This window comes from Amphiura filiformis, chromosome 11, assembly GCF_039555335.1.
Source record: "Amphiura filiformis chromosome 11, Afil_fr2py, whole genome shotgun sequence".
NCBI classification, from domain to species: Eukaryota; Metazoa; Echinodermata; class Ophiuroidea; order Amphilepidida; family Amphiuridae; genus Amphiura; species Amphiura filiformis.
This window is the reverse complement of record NC_092638.1, coordinates 41,185,492-41,210,046: the sequence shown is the minus strand read 5'-3', so window position 1 is coordinate 41,210,046 and position 24,555 is coordinate 41,185,492. Positions and strand designations below refer to the sequence as shown.

General features: G+C 34.7%; 1 protein-coding gene across 1 annotated transcript in view; it reads left to right on the top strand.

Annotated features, from left to right (window-relative positions):
- The first annotated feature begins 355 nt into the window (after positions 1-355).
- Positions 356-24,555, top strand: part of LOC140163688 (uncharacterized) — a 50,851-nt gene continuing 26,651 nt past the window's right edge. Inside the window, exons 1-12 of the mRNA XM_072187004.1 lie at positions 356-518; positions 1,212-1,493; positions 5,632-5,763; positions 15,718-15,831; positions 16,951-17,064; positions 18,401-18,514; positions 18,957-19,067; positions 20,238-20,357; positions 20,850-20,969; positions 21,420-21,533; positions 23,294-23,410; positions 24,101-24,214. Of these exons, the coding sequence (XP_072043105.1) occupies positions 455-518; positions 1,212-1,493; positions 5,632-5,763; positions 15,718-15,831; positions 16,951-17,064; positions 18,401-18,514; positions 18,957-19,067; positions 20,238-20,357; positions 20,850-20,969; positions 21,420-21,533; positions 23,294-23,410; positions 24,101-24,214 (1,516 nt within the window). The 5' untranslated portion in view covers positions 356-454. The remainder of the gene's footprint in view (positions 519-1,211; positions 1,494-5,631; positions 5,764-15,717; positions 15,832-16,950; positions 17,065-18,400; positions 18,515-18,956; positions 19,068-20,237; positions 20,358-20,849; positions 20,970-21,419; positions 21,534-23,293; positions 23,411-24,100; positions 24,215-24,555) is intronic.

Below are 24,555 nucleotides of genomic sequence, written 5' to 3'. Positions count from 1 at the left end.
ATCTTTGAAAATCGCTGAATGTTAAACACAGTCACCGTAGCACAGTAGCCTATGCATCTTTAGCATTCATAGTGCCTTGGCAGTGGTTCGAACCCTGGTGAAAATTTTAGTATTTTTTATTCTTTTTACTAATGCACTGTGCCGTTTTTCAAACACGCCCCTGAATGAAATTGATGGGCAAGTACCCTTAAGTCACCCAAACTCTTATATATGTCCTATCTACATGATTTATTTCAGTGAGAGTCCAATCCATGATAGAGATTTTACAGACTACCATAAACAGTATCACACTTGGTTGGAATCAAGGAGCAATGGCTTACTACGACATAATTCGCCTTCTCCTACAAAACCTTGATGGAATATCTGTCCAAAATGTGACAATTGAGCAGACCAACCTTGTATCTAGCTACACACCTTTGACAACTTGTCTCCTGGAGTTGGCTACACAGTTGCAATGGAAGGTGTCAGAGATGGATTTGTGGATGTTCTCACACCAAATGTCACAACTACTTTTTCACGTAAGTTGAACTCATTTCTATTCCACAATGATGAAACACCTATTACTGTCAAATAACATCTGATTGTTTTTGTTTTGTTTGTTAATCAGAATTATTTTTAGGAACAACTTAATAAAAACACTGTTACTAAAAAAACCCCTAAAAATCCCTCATCTTCAGGGGGTATATGTAATTTTTCTACACAAATGAAAGCATGGTGATGTCATAAAGGTATTTTGTTATAGGTATTGAAATTTACTGCGTGCTGTGGGTGAGTGAGTATGAAAAAGAATGCACATAAACTACGGTAATCGTCCCTCGAGAATTTTGCATTTGGAAGAGGCAAGCATTTCAATAAGCCTAAACAAGTGAAATTCCAACATTCAATACTTGATGAATGTTTTGAAACCATTATTATGGATGTTTCTAGTAGAAGCATGTTTTCCTACAAATGTTATCATGTATTGCATAGATGTGGCATACATTTAATAATAATTGACTATCTAGAGTAAAGCTCAAATTATCACTCCTAATTTCAAAAGTCTTTGAAAACAACATATCAATATCATGTCAATTCCCTTTAAAAACGAATCGATTAATAAATTTGGACTTGAATCCTACAGTGGTAATGTAAGTTTAATTTCAATATTTGGTCAATGTTTGAAAAAAAAAAAGTTGTTAGTTATATTAAACACATGTTCATTGTTGTTTCAGGGCCATTGCCTCCCCGAAATGTGACCATAAAGAAAACTAGTCCTTTGACATATCAGTTTGACTGGATGCCACCACCAGAGGGCAGTGTTGACAACTATGTTATCACCTATCGAGAGGATACTAATCCTACCTCCATGAGAGAACGAGTGATCATCAACAAAACTGTAACCAGCTATAATCTGACAGTAAGCCAACCAGATGTTGATTATGATTTTAGGATGCTGTCATCTGTAGGAGAAATGGATCCTGTGGAGAGTGATCCCCCACCTCTTGTGGTGATTCGTAAGTGCTTCATTTCTCTGCTTATCAATGTGCAGTCGGGGGTATAACAGGGGTGTGTGTGTGTGGAGGGGGTATAGTGGACATTGTTGGGGATCATTTGAAAAAGTGGGATCAACAATGATCATGGATATATTCATCAAATAAAAACAAATGTCAAGAAGAATAGTGTTCCTATGCTGGACAAAAAGTTCAATGTATCAAGCCCTGAATCATCCAAAAGCCCAGGTGAGGGTACTTAGTCAACTCACTAGTGATGCCAATTTACAGGGGTTGCATTGCCAAATGCATAATCAAACTTATCTACCATACATGAATGAAAAAAAGAACAAACAAAGCCAGGAAAAGGTAGAGAGACACCCTATAGGCTTAGAGCATTCCACTATTAATCCATAATCTTCTAACCTGTTAGAAATATAATTGACCTGTACCACAAGTTTGCATCATAACTGCCAAGGTACATCCTAGATAGGTCAAACTATACATTTGATATTTGATGGAATACATTTGATATTTTGATCCTTTTTGACCCTGTGTAAAGTTTGATGTCTTTTTCCCACCAAAAGCTACTCTGGTTCAATCAAGTATTTTGTAGCAGTGTAGCTGTGCTGCCAGTGGTACCTCCCAAGCCCTCTGGCTCACTGACTATACCAACATAATTAGGTTGTGGCAATAGACCAACCAAGAGAAGAATTATTGTCATCCCACAATGTTGTATGTCTCACAGACGCAAATAATTAGGCTATTGATATTAGCATCACATTATGAGCTGTGTTTGTATAGAAAAAGCATGGTTTCTGCTCATTCTATGTTTTGCAAGACAGGCCCTATGTATATCATGTGTTATTAATGAGAAACAAGACACAAACACATTGCAGATATAACCAAATTGTAGACCTTATATACAATGACAGTCTAATGAGTTACGAATTGCAATGGGGCCCATGTGTGATATAAAATTGGATCGATTGAGCCCATATTTACTTGGCGAGCTATGAGTTTTAAAATATTGGATGAGGCGTAGTCGAGTCCAATATTTTAAAACTCATAACAAGACCAATAAATATTGGGTGTAGACATCAATTTTATCATTATGTGTTGGATCCAATATTTTCACACACTTGGATTCATCAAAACATAATAATGAGCTTAAATGGTCATTGTACCCCCTTGTACACTGTATACAATTACATTGTTGCAGGCCTGACCAGAGGAAATGATATGTATTAGTGGAATATTTGAATCTAAGTACGTCACAAACAGCCTTGTGAGTTAATTGGGTACATTTCTCTCTATAAAGGGGATGCTGCAAAACAATAGTAGGATTTTTAATTTTCATATTTATTTCGTAAAATTATTGACCTTGATAGTAAAAAGCAACAGCTTTCCTACCCTGGTTAAAAACAAGTACACAAAAAGTACTGTACTTTGAATGTACTTTTAAAAATGTACTTTTTGGAGCGCTTGAAATAAGTACATTTAAAGTATAAAAAAGTATAAGAAAAGAAAAGTACAGTAAAAGTATAAACAGACCAAAAGTACATAAAAGTATACTTTTTAGCCATAGGAAAAGTATACTTTATTTGGCTTGTGTGAAAAGTATACTTTTAATACTTTAAATGTACTTATTTCGTGTTCCAAAAAGTACATTTTAAAAGTACATAAAAAGTACAGTATACTTTATTTAGCGATAGAAAAAGTATACTTTATTTGGCCATGTGAAAAGTATACTTTTTTGGTCTTGTGAAAAGTATACTTTTCACATGGCCAAATAAAGTATACTTTTCACATGGCCAAATAAAGTATACCATGCTCTACATATGGCTTAATAAATTATACTTAACATATGATTAAATTTGAAAATTTTCTTGTTGTAAGAAATTATAAAAAGAATATTTTTAACTACCATGGTTGCTTTCTTGTCCAGGTAACACCACACATGTCAAGTTCAAATGCCTTAATTGTCCCTTCCTCTGGGGCACATTATTGCAACACCTCAACAACAAATTATAATAATCAATACAAAATCAGATCAATGTTGAATAGTTCATGCATCAAGCCCGGGCATAGGCATAGGCATTTTGGAACAAATGTGTTTACAAGTTATTTGCTTTGAAATTACACAATTATGTTCTTGGTAGAGCGAACTAAAAATAGCAGGTTGTTCCAAATTTGTGCAGCTGAAACATGAAATAATCTGTTGCCCCACTGGTTTCTGGCAACTAGCTGTTTCTTGAAGAAGTCGTTGTGTAGCAGAACGGAGATTACAAGCTGGTGATACAGTTCTGGACCTGATATATACAAAGTCTTGTAGACAACAAATTTCTTTGTTCAAAAGTAGCTAATGCAGGTCATGTAAAAACAGGTGTAATGTGGTTTCATATGTAGACATATATGTTCATGCATGCCACTGGCAGCACTTTATACAATGTTTCGAATTATCTGTATAGTCTGTGCAGTTGAGTCTTGTGATGCCATGCAACAGAGTTGCCAATGTCTATCATTGAGGTTATTGAATTCCCCAAACATAGCACATTATACCATTGACCATATGGGTACGGAGAATTCGGCAGTGTTGTATGTTGACTGCATGGGCACTCATGAATGAAGCTGAATGAGCGTGTAAGCTTACCCAATTATCAGCATTATATGGCATTTCTTGGTGTACAAAATATTTTAAACAATAACAAATACATAGTACCTTCTTTTGTGTCCATTGAATGCAATCAGAAATCCAAGTCATAGCATAATTATATCCATGTAAAATCCACAAAATGAGAGCTCCCATCTTAATATGCCATGTCAAAAACAGCTCCAAACTGAATGGCAGTTATTTTTCAAATCCACAACAATATTGTCATGTGACAATTTGCATATCAGGTCAAATGCTAATCCAAGAAAAGTACAAATTAAGTACACTAAAAAGTATATTAAAAGTACAGTTGGTGACCTCCTAAATGTTTAAGTCCCAGAAAAGTACAAATTAAGTACAATGGTGCTTTTGAAAAATGTCTGAGTCTGAAAAGTACATTTTAAGTACATTTCATGAGGTCCAAAAAAGTTAAAGTCCAAGAAAAGTACAAATTAAGTACAGAAAAGTACAAATAAAGTACTTGTTGATGGGCAAAATCTTTGGAGTCAAAGAAAAGTACAAATAAAGTATAGAAAAGTATAATAAAAGTACAAAAAAATTTAACAAAGGGGAGAAAAAGTACATTCAAAGTATACTTTAATTGTACTTTTCACTCGAAAAGTACAATAAAAGTATAAAAAAGTACACATAAAGTATACTTTATTTGTACTTATTTTTAACCAGGGTAGCTTTGAGTGGTTGTCTTAGTTGAATAGTTGTGTCATGATATTCCTGTTTAGGAATGATTATTGTGAAATGTACGTAAGATACTGGTATTTACCATATTTTCATTTATATTCGGTAATTAATGTTAAGGGGACAGGGAGGGTCACTCTAAGCGGGAAATTTTTGATATTCTTTTATATTGTATCTTTAAAAGTAATGATGAAAAGTACATACAAATTTAACATTTCAGAAAGGAAATGATGTAAGGAATGCAACTAGCACAGCAGCTTTCTGACAAAATGAGCAGTTTTCAAGAAAAGCACCAAATTTGATTTTCCATTCCAATTTTTCGTCCACCATAACGACTTACCTTAAATTTCAAAATTGATGAAAACTGCATATTTATGTTCTAAAGTCACAAGGGATCTTATACTATATTTATACCTTAAAATATCCAAACTGTTGGTCAAAATTTAAAAAAAAAGTCAAAATTTTTATCTTTTTTGACCCATATTTTTAAAATGAAGAAATAATTAAAAAATTTGAGAAAACTGTAATTAGTTTTGTGTATTTAGAACATAAATATGTAGCTTAAGGTAAGTTGTTATGGTGGACAGAAAAAAAATTGGCACTTTTCTCAATAATTGCTCTTTTTGTCAGAAGTCTGCTGGATTCCTTGCATCATTTTGCTAAATGTTTGTTTTTATTTTAGGTGTACTGTAAACACCAAATAATATTTACATTTGAGATATATTCTGAGTACCATAATATTGATCGAAGTTACAGAACTGTTGGTGTTAAAAACCATACCATTTGTTTGTGATATTTTCTTTAATATTTCAGTACCAGACTATCTAGAGCCTGATCACTGCAAAGACACCCCATGCCAAAACAATGCAACATGTACTAACAATAAGGATGGCACATTTAACTGTGCCTGCGCAACTGGCTGGTATGGTCAACTCTGTGAAACTGGTAATTATATCCATTTTCTTTATGCTGTGGCTTACAATTTCAAATCATTAGATCTGGTTTTTTTGCTATATGAGGATTTGAAAACTAAAATTTCATTAATTTAGTATGTCAAAACATGCAGCATTGTACAGTATGCTGATATGTTGCATCAGGGCTTTCCTGGTTGCATACAGTACATTTGGTGCTATTTTATCACTAAAGTTATGGTTTTTTAATCCATGGGGCTACAATTACTGTGAAAATAATTATGTTGCTATTTTAGATGTGAAATTTTCTTTTACTAGTACAGGGTGTCTCAATAAAAATAGGCCCTATGGAAATTGGTGCATAACTTAAAATATTGGCAGTAAAATAAAAAAAATCTTAAAGATTTAAAAACCATGAAGTGTCTGCTTAACAATGGTTCAAAATAAAGTTTAACACAGTGCAACAAGTTAAACTCAATTTACCCTTGCTAAGAAATGGGCCAATCCATGTTATTGTTTAACGGGTCAGATGTCAATCATTGTCATGCAGATAAATTTCTATTGTTTGGCTCGACCGGGAACCAATGGGATTTGCCGCCTTAGCGGGTTTGAGGCGTGATTAGGTAGTGATTTATTCACTGTTGGTTTTGTATTGGACACGACAACAACAAAAATCTTTGGCTACCGATTCTTAGAAATCAACAGCAACTTCATAAAGACATAAACAACTGACTGATTGATGATAAAAAATCAAGCTTTGGGAAGCTTAAAATGTGCACGTTTACTGCATCAATAACAAGGACACGCTGATTTTCTACCTTGTTTCTGCTTACTGCACAACAATATAATCATGATTCAGGTTCCGAATTTAATGCTGCGCTATGTATAATTGGTGGCGAGTTCGGCGCTGGCATGCAGTGCTAAAACTTGGATGTAAAAATATTTATACATGTAGTAATATCAACATTTTGTGCACGTTTTGTGAGCTAGCCGAAGTCAGTATTCTATACAATCGTCGTGGAAAATTACGGTAGACGAATCCCACTGAACAGCTCAACATGCACGCAAAGCAGTCGTCTTCAAGACTTCATTATTTGTGGTTGAGTAATTTCTGATTAGACGGAGAAATATCCGGGTGAGAATAAATTTATTTAATTATGTATAATGCGGGAGTCGAAATTGTCTTTAAATGCATCTAAAAAATATTTAATGGTGTTTTCTTGCACACGAAAAGTGCTCCAAAACTTTGCAATTCCTGTGGCTTTACGCATTTAATATTAATGTTTGTTTACCAAGTGTGGTTCTATGAATAATTCATGAGGTGTAATTGTTATGGCCAACACGGGCAGGGTTTTACAATGCACATGTAGCCATTATCCAAATAAGGCAAGGCGTAATAAAGGCGCGCTCATTATGACGTCAGGGTCCTTGAGAATTTGACATGGGCGAATCAATCGATATCCCGATTGGCAAACAATGACTTCCCATTGCAAATCAATGGCGATTTTTCCGTGTCATCGTATACATTTGAGCCATAGTTTTTACCGGCGAATTTGGACAAATATTACCAAAGTTACAGCAATTGTCGAATCAGTTTGGCAGCTCGGAATTCGGGATGACAAAATTTAAGCAAATTAAACTATCGTTTTTGATTGCGTCGGTTCATTTAAGTAGGGTTTTTTTTTAGCATCGGGTATGTTTTTAGGGTAAAGTTGACAGTCGTATTTTAATTTGGTGCGAATTCAGTTCAAGCAGTGCCAAGAAATATTGTCAGTTTTCTTGAAATTAATGTGGTTATCATTCAAGGGATCCTTTTATAGTTAAAACTCAAAAATGTTGGGATCATTTGGCTTACGAATTTACGTATCAAAAGCTGGAAAGTCATAAGTAGAGAATTTACAGATGGTCAATTTTATGTTCCTACTTGTAAATAACAAAATGAATAAAAATAGAATAACAAAAGGGAAGATGTAAGACGATGATAATGTCGATCAACGATTACGTGATTGGGTTGGGAAATCCCTAATAATGATAATAGTTTTAAGTAGCAAAAGATACGGTGTGCAGATGATAATATTTAACGCCACGTGTAGCAAAATAGTTCACAAAGGCAATTTATTTTAGCCATAAAAAATCTGGAAAAATCCGTGTGCAATTTCCCGTCTCCCTCGTTCAGTCAAAATGGGGTAAAGACAGCCCGTCACCCCTGGCTAATTTAGCGTATTAGGCGTTTGTGGTAAAATTTTAGACAATTTCTAGGTGTGATTTCACCTTTTTATGTTAATGCAAGCATATTTTGGGTGATAGTTGTTAGTATAACATTAGCAGGCCAGGTTTTTGTGGCTTATTGAAAGGAAGGGTATCATGAGTATATTTACCCTTGGATATTTACCTTCATAATGGACGATTATGTCTAAGCTTACTCTGCATAAAACGTGATATAATTTACATGACAGAGTCGGTAATGCATTAGTTTTGTTTGTTTGGTTGAATTTGGTTTGATTGTGGCATAATGCCTTATTTATAAGGTAACCTAGTTTCATTCATAAAGTGGTCATATAGTGTAGGTCTAATTTTAGTCACGGGTTGTAGACAAAATGTATCGATAAACAAGGATAGCCCGATATGTCCCTAGGCGAGAATGGTTATTGAATACTTGGATTTTGGATTTGGATTGGAAATTTGATTGGACTGGAATTGTAATGTTCTTTTCTTTGGATTTGGAGTGAAGTTGGATTTAAAAATTGGATGTGAATTGAAAATTGAAAAAAAAAAATAAATAAATAAAAAAAAAAAAAAAAAAAAAATATGCAAGGCTCTTTTCTTAGGATTGAATTTGGATTTAAAATTGGTTTTGGATTTGGATTGGAAATTTGATTGGACTGGAATTGTAATGTTCTTTTCTTTGGATTGGATTGAATTTGGATTTAAAATTGGATGTGGATTGAAAATTGGAAAAAAAAATAAAAATAAAAATAAATAAATAACATTGCAATGCTTTTCTTTGCATTGAATTTGGATTGAATTTTGGATTGGAAATTTGATTGGACTGGAATTGTAATATTCTTTTCTTTGGATTTGGATTGAATTTGGATTTAAAATGGATGTGGATTGAAAATGGAGAAAAAATAAATAAATAAATAAATAATTGCAAGGCTCTTTTCTTTGGATTGAATTTGGATTTGGATTGAAAATTGGATGTGGATTGAAAATGGAGAAAAAAATAAATAAATAATTGCAATGCTCTTTTCTTTGGATTGGATTTGGATTGAAAATTGGATTTGGATTGAAAATGAAAGGAAAAAAAAAAAAAAAAAATAATAATAATAATAATATTAATGAAAGACCAGGGTTTATCATGTGTGTTTACGGTCTGTGTGAGGGATTTTGATCATAGTTGCATACCTTTTTCAAGTATTGGGAGAAATTGATATGAACGCATCCCTTGTTAGGCTTTGATCACAGGCTCAACGGGAATGTGGACGAGCTCTTCGAGTCTTTATAGAACTTGATGGTATTAGTAATTTGAAGTTCAACGGAAGATTTTAGATCATAAAACTTGGTGAAGAAGGATCTTGGATACAAATGTAGTTTAATAATCTTGTGGTAATTCTCAGGTCATCAAATATTTGGATGGTGATTTAAGGAGGAGTAGTTATGAGTGCGGCAAATAAATTGGCAATATTCCTGTTGGCCATAAGGGGGTCAATTAAAAGTAAAGTAAAATAAATTGGATGGTCATGAAACCAATATAAAGATATCTGATTAGGAAAAATCGTTAAGCAGGGTCAAAGAACTAATTAATGTAGCGAAGGATTTCATGAAAAACGGGGATAAAAAATTCCTGAGGTCAAGTAAGTAAAAGCCGGATTGTGTAAAAATAAGGAAAATGTGTTCCCTCATCCCTTGCATTTGTGATACAATGACAAGTATATATTGTGTCAAAGCATTTTTATTGTGGATTAAGGGTAATTAAGGCAAAGATTGCTTCAGTTTCTGGAATTAGTAATTAGTAAATGTCATATTTTGAAAGGGTTAAATTTGTATGAGAATAGATCGCACAAATAATTTGTCATGCTTATCCACATAACACGATGGTTCATAAAAATGGTCAGGGAAAGAAATTAATACAAATTAAATATTCATCTGTCTCCTGATTACTTGTGTTGGATCACAAACAAAATCTCAAGTTACACAGGGTAATTAGTATAGATGTGCTGGCAGGTTGTTTCCCATTTCTTTTTTTCTTTCTTTTATTTATATTGCAGGCGATACCAATGACACTTTGATGCTGGTGGTAAGAAACAAGCCTGACCTGTATGTACATGTACACCTGGACACCCATATAATTGCTAGTGACTACTAGACTTTGTGTGAGGCGACAGTAGACTTTGACATGCACAGCGAAGCATATTGAAAATTTTGTGTCATCTGCTGAAACTGAACTTACGCATTTACGAGCAATACAAGGAGAACATGCATCTTTTACACATATGGTACTGTCAGAAGTCTATTGAACCAAATAAGTTCTGAAGTTCGGAGTCCAGCTAACGAAAAAGTTAATACTTTAGGGCTTCTCTGGTGTATATAATAGCATCGTTTGATCAACCACAGTTGAACTTGGCATGGGAAATATTAATTTGAGCATTCCTTCGATGTCGAGTAGTGGAAATTTGGAAGATAGGTTGTGCATGATTTAGCCATGACCGGCGCTTTGGTAAGGCAACTCAGGAACAAAGGGTCGCATGAACATCGAGAGTGCTGAAATAGAATAAAATAAAGCAAGACATCAGGCAGAATGCTGTTAGCCACATTGGTCCAATATTTCTGACGCAAAATGGAACTAAACAACCCAATCACTGGGTTCCGTATGTGCGGTTGTGCGTAAGTGTACTGGCCAGTTCAATGGGTGCCCTACTCGGATCACAAGGTCTATTTTCACTACACAACAGAATAACCCGATTTCTGCCCGAGATAGACGAAAAGATTTTTCAATTGGTAACTAAAAGTATGAAAGAAAGTTAACCATTGCGATGTTGATCATCAAAAAGCTCAAATCAACATCTTCATTACCGATTCTTAGAAATCAACAGATTTTCAATTGGTAACTAAAAGTATGAAAGAAAGTTAACCATTGCGATGTTGATCATCAGAAAGCTCAAATCAACATCTTCATATATTTGAAGAAAGAGTCGTAAATTCATCCAACTTCGCATTGGTAGTGGACAACATATACAAACATTTTATACAATTATGCAGAGTTGGACGAAAACTTTAGAGGACAACATGGGAATTTTCCATTGGACAAATGAATCTCATGGGACTTGGAATATCACTAATATCTGGATTTCTAAAAATTGAATTGCATTGTAAGTAAAATTGTACAAGAAACAATTTATACAGTGGTGAGCCCTCTGATATTATATTGATGTGCTTTGCGTTACGTAATAGTATGACTATACGAGGGTAGAAGTGGTGAGTACATCACGTCAGGTGCGGTTTATATCTCAACAACACATATATTCTGTTGCACATTTGAAATTAATAACATTTAGTCAATCGTGCTGGTATTTGTTTGATTAAGTCTGTGTTAAAGGGAAGTAGGAATCAACTCCAGGTTGGCATGGGGTAGCTAGACTCTGGGGCCAAGTACTATGCCCTCATTTTTCTAGTTTTTTGTGAGGTTGCGCAGCCGGCTAGTTATCGCGTTGATTTCTTTCAATATCCTATTGTGACTATACAATGTATCTCGCAGCATATAGAGCCAGCATAATTAGTAGTGTTATTGTGGAGAATTATATGGATTACAGTCAATATCCAGCAAAGAAATTATAGTGCTGTTTTATGCTAATCAGCAATTAGTGGCACAGAGCCAAACTGTGATTTATATTTCAATGTGCCAACAATAAAATCCTTCATTGAGGTTTCATTTAGTTATCAGTAGCATTATCAACATAGGCAGATATATCACCATGTAGTTTCTGGTTTTCAAACAGACGCTCTCAAATGCGCTAGTCAACTTTTAAATATGTGCCTCATTCCATTGTGTATCATCCAGGAGCGTTAGAGGAGGTTTAGGTAATGATATCCGTGCAGCAAAGTGAACAAATAAGTTTAAGGGGGGGGGGAATTAACCAAGTTCCTTATAAAATAAGTCCCTTGTGTGGGGTTTTGAATTATCTTTTCTGTATTTATTTATTATGATATATGTATATGTCATAGAATGCTAACATTAAGACTTGATCCTTTGTAACTTCAGGTAGACCACCTGTTGAAGAGTCTCAGGAATTCCACTTGGGAGCGTGGGATCTGTATGCACCAGTACCGTAATTTATTGTTGAGTTTCCAGCCATGATATTTGATGAATGTTCCACGGGTTCGGGGTCAAACGCTCAGAATTTAGCCTCGGGTGGCGGCCACCCGAGTGCAAGTTTGGATCACATTTGGTTTAGCCATGATATTTGATTTAATGATCCACAGGTTCGGGGTCAAACGCTCAGAATTTAGCCTCGGGTGGCGGCCACCAGAGTGCAAGTTTGGATCACATTTGATTTTGCTAAAACGAGATTTTCTGCGCCTTTGGTCGTTGTTTCGCTAGAGTCTTGGGTTGGGTAATTATTTCGATTAATCTCCTATTATATATTTGGCTATAATACGGCTGAGAATTTGTTTGTTTGTTTGTTTATTTGTTGTAGGTACTGGTGCGGGTCTTAAACAAAAGTCAATAAATGGTTGTCGTGTCTGATTGCCAACATGCATGCAAATTTTGCGTCCGAGTGTTTTTCAATTTCTCTGTCTTAGGGTAATAAAGTTTAACACAGTGCAACAAGTTAAACTCAATTTACCCTTGCTAAGAAATGGGCCAATCCATGTTATTGTTTAACGGGTCAGATGTCAATCATTGTCATGCAGATAAATTTCTATTGTTTGGCTCGACCGGGAACCAATGGGATTTGCCGCTTCGCGGGTTTCGAGGCGTGATTAGGTAGTGATTTATTCACTGTTGGTTTTGTATTGGACACGACAACAACAAAAATCTTCCCACCCACCGCGCCCTGTGTGGACATGTGAGAAGGAAGTAAAATATAATTATGTGTGACAGTAATGAGATAATGACCTGTATAAATACAGATATATTTTATCTACTACATGGTAGTGTGTTAAATAATAGCTAATTAAAGCATTTAACTGTCTAAGTTTAAAAGAAAAATCAAGAATTATGGTCCCTGTAGATAAGGAGGAGGAATAAAGAGTTGACGCCTTGATCATTAAAATTACATGTGACTTGCAATTAATTTCCTTTCTCAGATCTTCAAAGATACAATGTACACTGTTTAATTAGATTATGTGTTCAATATGTTGCCACATAAAATTTATATAATTGTTCTGTATCAACCTTTTTAGAATGATAGTTCAAGAGGGAAAGTAAGTCGTCAAAACTATATATATGTACAGGAATTGACAATCGTATTGTTACATACAGGCACAGGTGTCATCAAAAACAGTAAAGTAGTCTTTTATAAGGTCAAAGACTTCACACAGTAAGCAAAAGAAAATAATGCTGGGTTTTGAATTATCTTTTCTGTATTTATTTATTATGATATATGTATATGTCATAGAATGCTAACATTAAGACTTGATCCTTTGTAACTTCAGGTAGACCACCTGTTGAAGAGTCTCAGGAATTCCACTTGGGGCGTGGGATCTGTATGCACCAGTACCGTAATTTATTGTTGAGTTTCCAGCCATGATATTTGATGAATGTTCCACGGGTTCGGGGTCAAACGCTCAGAATTTAGCCTCGGGTGGCGGCCACCCGAGTGCAAGTTTGGATCACATTTGGTTTAGCCATGATATTTGATTTAATGATCCACGGGTTCGGGGTCAAACGCTCAGAATTTAGCCTCGGGTGGCGGCCACCAGAGTGCAAGTTTGGATCACATTTGATTTTGCTAAAACGAGATTTTCTGCGCCTTTGGTCGTTGTTTCGCTAGAGTCTTGGGTTGGGTAATTCGCTCGATTAATCTCCTATTATATATTTGGCTATAATACGGCTGAGAATTTGTTTGTTTGTTTGTTTATTTGTTGTAGGTACTGGTGCGGGTCTTAAACAAAAGTCAATAAATGGTTGTCGTGTCTGATTGCCAACATGCATGCAAATTTTGCGTCCGAGTGTTTTTCAATTTCTCTGTCTTAGGGTAAATGATCCAAATCCGTTCACGCGTCACTGAGCTAATTAAATTTGTACAAACGGACACATTTTTGGACCATTCCAATGGGGTAATACACATAAACAGAAATGTTTAATTTATTATAAAAGAAATTAAAGGAAACACCAAGTGTTGCTGAGTAGGAGTTCAAAATCAATCAATAAATCTCCCAAAGAATGTTCTTCACACGCTTCTCTTTGGGTTAAGGGCTCGGATAGCAACGTTTGCGCAGTAATTTTTGTGGGACCTAGAGCACATCAGAAATATCGAATTGAATTCTGAATGTGAGGAATGTCCTGATGATATTAAATATTCTTGTATTTTTTTGAAATTCGCGAAATAAAATTTTTTTACGCAAATTATTAAAATTTGATATTTTTTGTATTTTTGCTATTTAACCATCCTTGAAGTAAACTTCATAAATCTAATGATATGTACACCTTTCATATTAAACATATCGAGTTTTTTCCCCCAAAAGACCCATTTTTTGTGTGTTTTGGGGAAAAATCTTTATCTTCAATATGAAGGGTCAAAATTTTCATATGATAGACAGCTTTTTGTCCCAGTTACATACACTTTAAGTATACGTACACATCATTAAATTTATACAATTTACTTCGAGGACTGTTAAATTTAAAAAATATCAATTTTTAATCATTTGCCATGGCATTAAATCGCGAATTTTAAAAGAAATTGATATAAGAAGGATATTCCTTGTTTTTGAAATGTGATTCGATAATCATATGTCTGATGTGCTCTCAGGTGCCACAAAAAATACGTGAAAATGTCGCTGTTCATACATCTGATAACCATACAGTAGGGCTGAACTTTATATTGAAGTGGCTGAAATATTTGATTCAAAAGAAATTGGTTCCCTCAAAATGAAATGTGCAAGAAGACACTTCAATGACTTTGAATCTGCAAGAAACTTTTAATTTTACGGCTGATATTATAAGTTATATCCCCCGATCCACAGGGCCTATTTTTATTGAGACACCCTGTATAATCAAAACACTCTTAGGACTACATACAAATTGGTCTTGAGAGTGAATACTATAATGTCCCATGCAGGCCGGCAGGCAGTCCATTGGCATTCTTAAGATAACATTTGGAAATAAATCTTTTAAAATACACAATTCATGTATGCTTACCGTATATCCTCAAATAGTCGCCCCCTTCAATTAAATGCCTCCCACCATTTTTTTCAACCAAGAATGGAGATGTTTCAAAACTGCTGATATTTCCATGCTATCTTGTGTAATAAGCTTACCAAGGTGCATACACGATCGCTAAATGGCATCGATAGCTGGCGAAAGTCTGATCATGAAACCGGAAGTGAACCAGAAGTCATTGTTCCTAAGTTCATAGTTCGTCATTTCAGTGTGAGATTTAAGCTTACCTAACAATTTTAACAGGAATTATTGTTCTAAAAATGACCTCGAATAAACACCCCCTTTTGGAAAATGCAATGTGTGTGTTCAGCAAATTACACTAATTCTAATGAAATTTGAAAAAAACTGTTCTGCCTTGATATCCGGGCTTGATATATGTGGGATAGGTTAATAACAAAGAAGCTTGTACTTTTGTTTTTTAAACAAAGGTGGGATATCATCCCATTGACAAGATTCAGCCATGATGTCTTATTTTACACATACTAACCAATCACTAAATGTTGTTAGTCAACACTAGAGGAATTGTAATTCCAAGTATTTGTAATAATAAATTATTCCTTCTCTCTCTTCATTCCACCATGGATATCATGTATTTTGTCATTACAGAGACTATAGAATGTGATAGTAGTCCATGTCAAAATGGTGGGACCTGCCATGAAGCTGCCGATGGTTATGAATGTCTGTGTGCAGAGGGATATATGGGGATAAATTGTGAAACAAGTAAGTGCAATTATGTCTTGTGGAAATCCTCTATGAATGGTCCCATTTTTGATGAATTGTAAAACAAGTATGGTGATGTGTATCAGTTAACATTCATTTTGCGGATGCCAACTTTTTCTTACATAATTGGTCCTAAATGGGTATCAATATTTTCCTCCAAAAAGAACTTATTCATATAAAGTATTAGCCTGAGACAGGTACTAACCAATAGTAATTCACTATTGCTAGCTTTAGACATACAGGTACTGACTAACAGTTATTGTACCGGGTAATTGTTATAGGTGTCTTGTTAAGAGTAATGCCATGTTGGATTTCACAGTGGCAGATTGAAATAAGTGTGTTTACCAGTTGCATTGCCAGCGTACAGACAATACGCATGTGTATATTCTTGTTGTTAATGGAGGATCTTTTAGCAATGTAGACTGCCATCAGAATAAAGGGCATATCATGTTGGTAGTCGCAGCGTGGGGTTTGAAAAATCACTAGTAATCAGAACACCCCCAGTGTCATCAAAATTGACATGTTTCATGCAACAGACATGATAAATTGTGATCAAATCAGCCTATATATGAAGAGCTTGTTTCCAAACCATGTTAAGTCACAAACACATGTTTCTGATTTACCTATGCGATATTGCAATGGGTTGTGATGCTATAGATATAGTTATTTCAGTTGGATGCACCATTACAAAGCAAACAGTGGATGGATGCACAGTAACAATACTGTGTGAGGCCTTTGTTTCCCAAATGAGAACAATAAAAAAAAAAAAATTAAAAAACAGCGCAGTGATTTATAGTGCGCTACGCACAGGCACAATGCCTAGACGTTGATCCACAAGCATCAGCACACTTTACAGGTTGTCGCTGACCACTACGGCCCCACATCAGCCCCCAATAGTCTGCATATTGTTAAGCAGCATTATAATGGCTTGTTGATGGTACAACTCATTGTTGTTAATGTAAAACTTGTCAAAGTAATTGTGATTGTATCATACAAATAAATGAGAAATATGTGGTTGTGGACTTAACATGGTTTGGAAACAAAGCGCTTCATATAACAAAATATGTGCAGAAAATCTCTGAATGGACTTTGTCCTTTAATAATATTTTTTCCTTCAAGATCCTGATGATTGTATTAATGGAATGTGTTTCAATGGTGCTACATGTGTGGATGGCATCAATACGTATGCCTGTGTATGCTTGGATGGCTATGAAGGCACACATTGTGAGCTAGGTAAGCCTTTGAGGCCACAATTCACTGATCATAATACTGGGTATCTGTGGATGGATACCAGCTCTTTACCAAGTATCTGTTTAGAGGTTAATAACTGCGCATCGGTTATTTGGAGGGCATTCTGAAAAATCTAAACATTTTGCCTTTGGAACCGAGGAATATCCCGAGGTCCAAAGGAAAATGTTTAGATTTTTCACAATGCACGACATATTACAGATGCAAAGTTATTAACCTCATTCATAACCGTCACTTTGATCTCTTCACTTTACAAAATAACACAAAAGTTTGCTCAAAAGTTTGTCAAAATAGATGATTTTTTACAACTTCCCTTTCCAAGAATCGATCAGGCTAAAACAGGACCAATAACAAAAGTGCGTATCACAATCTGTGCAAATATGGTAGCGCACAATCCAAATACGGCAGCCAGTGCTCGCGCAGTTTGGTTCATGCATTATGTCTTGAGGTTTTTTTGATTCATTGTGCTAGCATTAATTGAATATCTTGCATACAGGTGTAGACTTTGGAGAATATTAGGCAATTCGTCTGATAATAAACAGTAAATGTTAAAAACTAGTTAGATTGGTTAAATGTACAACAACATCCAAAATGTAGGTAGAAAAAGACAAAACAACCAACATTTCGGGAGTATAAAAACAACCCTTTTACAAGTTAAAACAACAAGTGTGGGCAAGCATAGCTTGTCACTTGCACTGCACTTAACATTGTGGTAAAAATTACATAAAAAGTATGTTTTTCAACCAAAATATCTGAACTCATTGAATAATTGCACTTAATCTCATATCAAGAATTGCTACATGAGTTCTACATCTGTGCCAAATTTGGTGCATTTCCTATAAGAGAATGTGTGATATGTCCTATATAGTGCACAGTACAGCTGATAAAGCACCATTGTATTATGAGGGCTTTGCACTCTAAATTAATTTAAAACACACCTCCAGTTTTTATCTATTTTCAATAATATTCATGTCGTGCCAAAACAAATTGAGCTATTTCAGAGAAAGTTACAGAATAAGCATATGCCTTAAAAAACGTGTTTTTGAAGGTTTGTGGAATAAGTAAATGAAATGTGTGCCATTGTATTTCACATATTTAAATTATACACACTGTTGAGTTTCATATTTTAAATATTTTTTTCAAACCTAGTATATCATTCTGGGATACCCTGTTAGCAGGTTTAGAGCATTTATTACAAGAAGTTAGCAGTCATTACATTGAATCTCATGATCAAGTTCTTTATCAAGTAGTTTATATTAGTTATTACATTATCATTGAATCTATAATACATGTATAATGATTTTATTTGTTATCATTTTAGAAGTAGATATGTGTGAGCCTTCTCCCTGTTTGAATAGTGCCACATGCAGCAGTATGCAGGGTTCCTTTTCCTGCTTATGTTCTGATGGTTGGATGGGCCAACTGTGTGAAATGGGTAAGCGCATCATGTAAGGCAGGCTATGTAGGTACTGTACATTACACAGTTTCTAAATGCAATATTATTTGATAGCTTCTTGAGAATCTTCTTTATTTATTTGCTTAGTAAAAGATTGCTGCTTCCTGCTGTGTGATCAGTGGCGTAGCATCATAGGGGCACAGGGCATGTGCCCCCCAATTGATCTGAAAATTAAGAAAATCCCATAGGAAAATGGCAAAAAAATGACTTGTGCCCCCATCAGACCCGGTGCCCCCCAATCATGGTCGGTGCCCCCCCCAATATGATGCCACACGCTACGCCACTGTGTGATATAGCATTAATAGGTATTCCCTTTCAAAATGAATTTGAGATGATCAACAAAATCTATATGTACTTAATAATCAGGTTAAATTACAAGATGAAGATTTACCCTGAAATCTTTCATATTTTTACTCTTCAGAGGATTACTGTGCAAGTCAGCCGTGTCAACATGGTGCTGCATGTTTGCCTGGTTCAAACAGCTATCTGTGTGTGTGTTTTACTGGCTATACAGGACTCAACTGTGAAATATGTAAGATGCATGACGGATACCTATCCACACACATTTACACTCGCATTTATCACAACAAATTTTTCACTGTAAAACACTCACCAAGGTATTATTGTGTGATACAAATGATTTATATTTGAAATACTTCAGTTGGTTAAATTATTATTGTGAGGTATACTGATTTCACATGTAAAGTATGTTATGAAGGAGCCTGTTAAGAACCAATTAGAATCATTTATTACAAGGGAATTATTACCTTGAACAAAGTGTGACTTTCTAGTTCAAGGTCTCACTCTTTCACCCTCTTTTCCTCTTTGTTGTTTCATAATCAAAATAGTTGTACATGGATGATGGGATATGCATGCATGTTTTTGATCAGTCAGAAAAATCATATTTTTCCCTAAATGCCTATTCAGGGATTTGCTCATCCAGAGGATTGTAAAAATCATAAAAATTCAGATTTTGCACCGTTGTTAATGTCATAGTCAAAAGCTGTGTATTAAAAACAATATAAGACATTTTACATGAATCTGTCATTTTTCTGCTTAAAGCCATACTGTAACATTTGCTGAGGAGGATGTCCTTATGTTTTTCAAAATTCTGCTTTATGCACGATTGTAATGTACTTTAGAAAACTAATATTACCTGCAATATTCATGGCTTTAGGTGCTGTAGTTTTGACAAAATCCAAGATTTTGAATAAAATGTTTTTAACAATGTTTAATTATTATAATGGAAGTATTAGTTAAACACATACACAATGTTCATAACACAGTACGTACATGGCATAACACATCAAAATAACAGATTCGAGTCACATTCAAAGGAGTGGCTCACATTGACGTCATGAGCTGTTATTAAATAGCAACTATTTTTTGACATTGCCTCATCTGTTTGGGCCAAGATTAAAAGAGGACATTTCTGATAAAGAAAACTAACATTTTGTGGAAAAAAATACAATTCTATTTCTCATGGAAATAATTCACTATGGCTTTACATAGAGAAATAAGCTACATCAGTACATGTATTTGAATGAGGCTTTCACTTTGTCAATACTGCTGTTTTTAATTTCAAAAATATAATTTTAATGACTTTCTACAAATTTATGCACAATATTTAAAATTTTTACACTTTTGCTGGGAGCACTGAATAAGCCTTTAATAATTGGTTCTTAACATATTATCTATGCAGCTACCCCAGTGGAAGACTGTCACAGTTACCCATGCAGTAATGGAGGTACTTGTATAGACCAGAATGGCATATATACCTGCCTTTGTCCTTATGGATATGATGGTTACAGATGTGAACTAGGTAGGTACTGGATAATTCAGCTTTATATCATTTGATATCTAAATCATCACCATGAGTGAGTTGGTTGTAGCTCCACTCTAAAAAAAAAAAAAAAAATATTGTTGTGTTGCCCTCAAGTGGAAAAATGGGAAATTTGGGTAGGACGGTTGGATTAATTTTTTTTTCTTTTTTTTTCTTTTTTTAAACCTTCAGTTTTTAAAATCCCTCAAATATTAAATAATGCTTGTTCAATTAGGGGACATTTGTCAATTTTGACTTCTGGATACCTGTTACACAACAATTAAAAGACTAGTCTTACAATAAAATATTAATTTTAAGTGAAAAACATTGAGTTTTTGAACAAATCTGTAAAAATCATCATTCAAAAATAATAATCTAGGAGTGAGCCATGAGTTTGGTTTCCATTCATGGCAATGGTGTTCTTTGAGTCTCCTGTAGATATGTTGTTCATCAATGATATACTTTACTTTCCTGTTAACTTTTAATTTGCAGTGATCGATATATGTGTAACATTGGCAGAGCCTTGTCAAAATGGCGGTACCTGTACCAATCATGTAGACTCTTACTCATGCATATGTTCTTCGGGATGGATGGGACAAAGTTGTGAAATAGGTAGGCAGTCATATAAATTCTTACTCATGCATGTGTGCATGTGTCTTACAGGGTGGATGGGACAAACTGTGCAACAGGTAGGCAGTCATATAGACTCTTACTCATGCATGTGTGATGGGATAAAACTGAAACATTTAGGCAGTCATATAAACTCATAACCCATACATGTGTCCTACGGGGTGGATGGGACAAAACTGTGATGTGTTATTCCCAACTAGGTTTTGTTAACATAGGTCTTATTTCACAGATGAGGCATCACCCTGTCAATTTTGATACAGATTATTGGTGCAAATTGGAGTTCCTGCTTTACAATTTACCCTCAAATGGCAGATATTTCAAATACAATACACATTTGCATCTGTCACACAAAAAGTCTTCTCGTTAAATTCCACAAGAAAGTCTTCTTGGAAAATTTGTTAAATTAATGACCCCTTGAATTTTCTTTTCCAGAGTCACAAGAATGTGCTAGTAGCCCTTGTATGAATGGAGCCACCTGTTATGAAGGTGATAATTCTTATGTCTGCATGTGTGCTTATGGCTTCACTGGTACCAATTGTCAAACAGGTATGCATGCGGCACTGATTTGGTAAAACGATCTAACTTGAAATTTGGACATTTTGAGATAAATCCATATCTTGGGTAATGTGAGGGTGCTCTTTCCATTGGTGATATCCTCAAATCACCACCATGCTTCATTTTGAAGATAGCAGAACCTATCTTGACACTTTTTTGTCACTTTGCGTGTATTTAATATGGTAAAATGACCTATCTCAAAGATAGATCATTTTACCGCATTAGCCAAGACCCTAGGGAGCGCCAGACAAAGCCTAACACATTAATGATAACACGGCAAAACAACCTATCTCAAGATAGATCATTTTACCAAATAAATGAGTCTCGCTATATTTATTTTTGTTACAAGGTAAAACAACGTAAAAGAATCTAACTCCCTAAAAATGGTTGTTATTTCAAAATTACTCAACCAAATTAGCCAAATGTTTGCAAATAAAAAGATTTTTATATTTTCTAAGATATTAGATGTGTTTGATAATTAATTTTATTCAAAAAGAAAAACGTCACATGTTTAAACTTAAAAGCTCTTTTTCTCAAAACAGCGATTTTCAAGTTAGATCATTTTACCAAATCAGGGCCGCATGGCTTCAGATTTTGTAATATTTTTGTCATTGTGACTTTTTTTGGTATAGTATAATTAAGGATCCCAGTAATATTAATCTGCAAGGCTTAACTGAATAGAAATTTGGTGTGCATTTGCATTTTATTTGTAAGGTCACCCAGGTCAAAATTCCAGTTGATTCCAGTTTAACTAGTTTCAGTTGATCCCAGTTGAACTGGTTTCAGTTGATCCCAGTTGAACTGGTTTCAGTTGATACCAGTTGAACTGGTTTCAGTTGATACCAGTTGAACTGGTTTCAGTTGATCCCAGTTGAACTGGTTTCAGTTGATCCCAGTTGAACTGGTTTCAGTTGATCCTAGTTGAACTGGTTTCAGTTGATCCCAGTTGAACTGGTTTCAGTTGATCCCAGTTGAACTGGTTTCAGTTGATCCCAGTTGAACTGGCTTCAGTTGACCACAGTTGAACTGGTTTCAGTTGATACCAGTTGAACTGGTTTCAGTTGACCACAGTTGAACTGGTTTCAGTTGATCCCAGCTGAACTGGTTTCAGTTCATCCCAGTTGAATTGGTTTGATCTCAACAATTCCATCACAGAAAGTGGACAAGTTCAACTGGGTTGTCTTTTTCTGGCAACAATATTATGACTTACCTAGGAGTTGAACTTGGGTCCTCTACATTTAGAGTATAATGCTCTATCAACTGTGTTATTTATATTGTGTCATACAGCGTGTCATTATCATTATGAAAAAAAAGGAAGAGGTGGTTGCAGGAGTTGCCCAAGCTATCCATCTCCTTGCAATAGAAACTGCACAACATAGCATCATACAAGCCATTGATATACTAGCAATACAAACTGGGGAAATAGTGTATGACATGTTAGTTTTGTTTTGAAAAAATATATTCAAATTTATGCAAATTAACATTCCTATGTATGGTCGTAAAAAATAAAAATAAACATTTTGCAATTAATTTTAAATTTTCACATCGCCGTTTCAGTTTGCTTGGAAATTTCAATACAACTTTTGTAAGGCTTTTGCACCTAGATGCTTGGGGCATCATAAACACCATTAAAATGACCATGCATCGTGATACAAGGCGATCATAAATACCACTAAATGATGTGCACCATGCATATCAGCCACTAACAACAATAACAATCAATCATATTTTTATCGTTTTTTCCTTTGAAGCTCAAACAAACCCATGTTCCAGTTTTCCTTGTTTACATGGTGGTCAATGTATAGATCTATACACACATTTTGAATGTAATTGCATGAGGGGCTGGACTGGAGATCTATGTGAAATAGGTAAGCTGCTATTATACAACATTTGATTTGTGGTATGTGACAATTTTGACATTTGTGAAATTTGACACAAAAATGTCTATTAAGGACTTGCTCATCCACCTTTAGTGCACAATAGTTTTTTGAGATCTGAGAGCACACCAGACAAACCAAATTGCATTCTGAATATGAGGAATGTCCTAATATCAAATAGGCCTAATTTTGACAAATAATTGACAAATAACAGGGCCAGAATCACAAACAGCCAATCAACTTACAGTATCAATTCTCAACCAAGATTTTAAATGCCTTTGACCATTTACTATGATTTAGTGATGGACAATATCACCAATTTGAGAACTTGCAAAACACCTTGATGACTGGTGACTATTAGCAGCTCTATCTAGTCATCAATTTGCTTACACAATACTGACTAAATATAAAGCGTAAATATGCACTCTTTGATGTTTTCCTACAGTTATATGATAAGATTGGCTATTGTGATTTTTGGCCCTTCTCATTTGTCAATTTAAATCTTATCATGAAATTTTTGGATATTCAAGTTTAGACATATAATCTTAGGTGTGTTTTGATACTCTTGGCCATCCATAATTAATGCTTCTCTAACATGTTTGTCTTTATGTTTGTTTGTCATCCCTGGACATAGGAATAATTATAGCTCATCAATATTTGCCTGTATGTTTTCACTTCTAGATATAGATGAGTGTGCTAGCCTGCCATGTAGAAATGGGGGAACATGTGTTAATATGCAGAACTCATATGTTTGCTTCTGCTCCTCCAGATATATTGGCATATATTGCCAAACAGGTAGAGACAGATACAAGCATCTCATGTTCAAACATCGTCATGTTTTAAAGCCACAATATATACCATTTCTGTCAAATTGTATATTTTGTTATTTCTTTGACAAAATAATATTAGAACTAATTGTCATGTATAGGTTTCCTACCATTTTAAGCTAGAATAATGAGGTAAAATGAAAGAATAAACACTTACTAGGTGTAATAATTCCAAATTGCTTTTCCCACCCTTACAAATATGACAAATTTGGCTGGTTTCAATTGGTGTAAGTTAGAACATGTGTAAACATTATAAATATACCAAATATCAAGTTTAAAAAAGATTGTATATTATGGCTTTAAGACAAA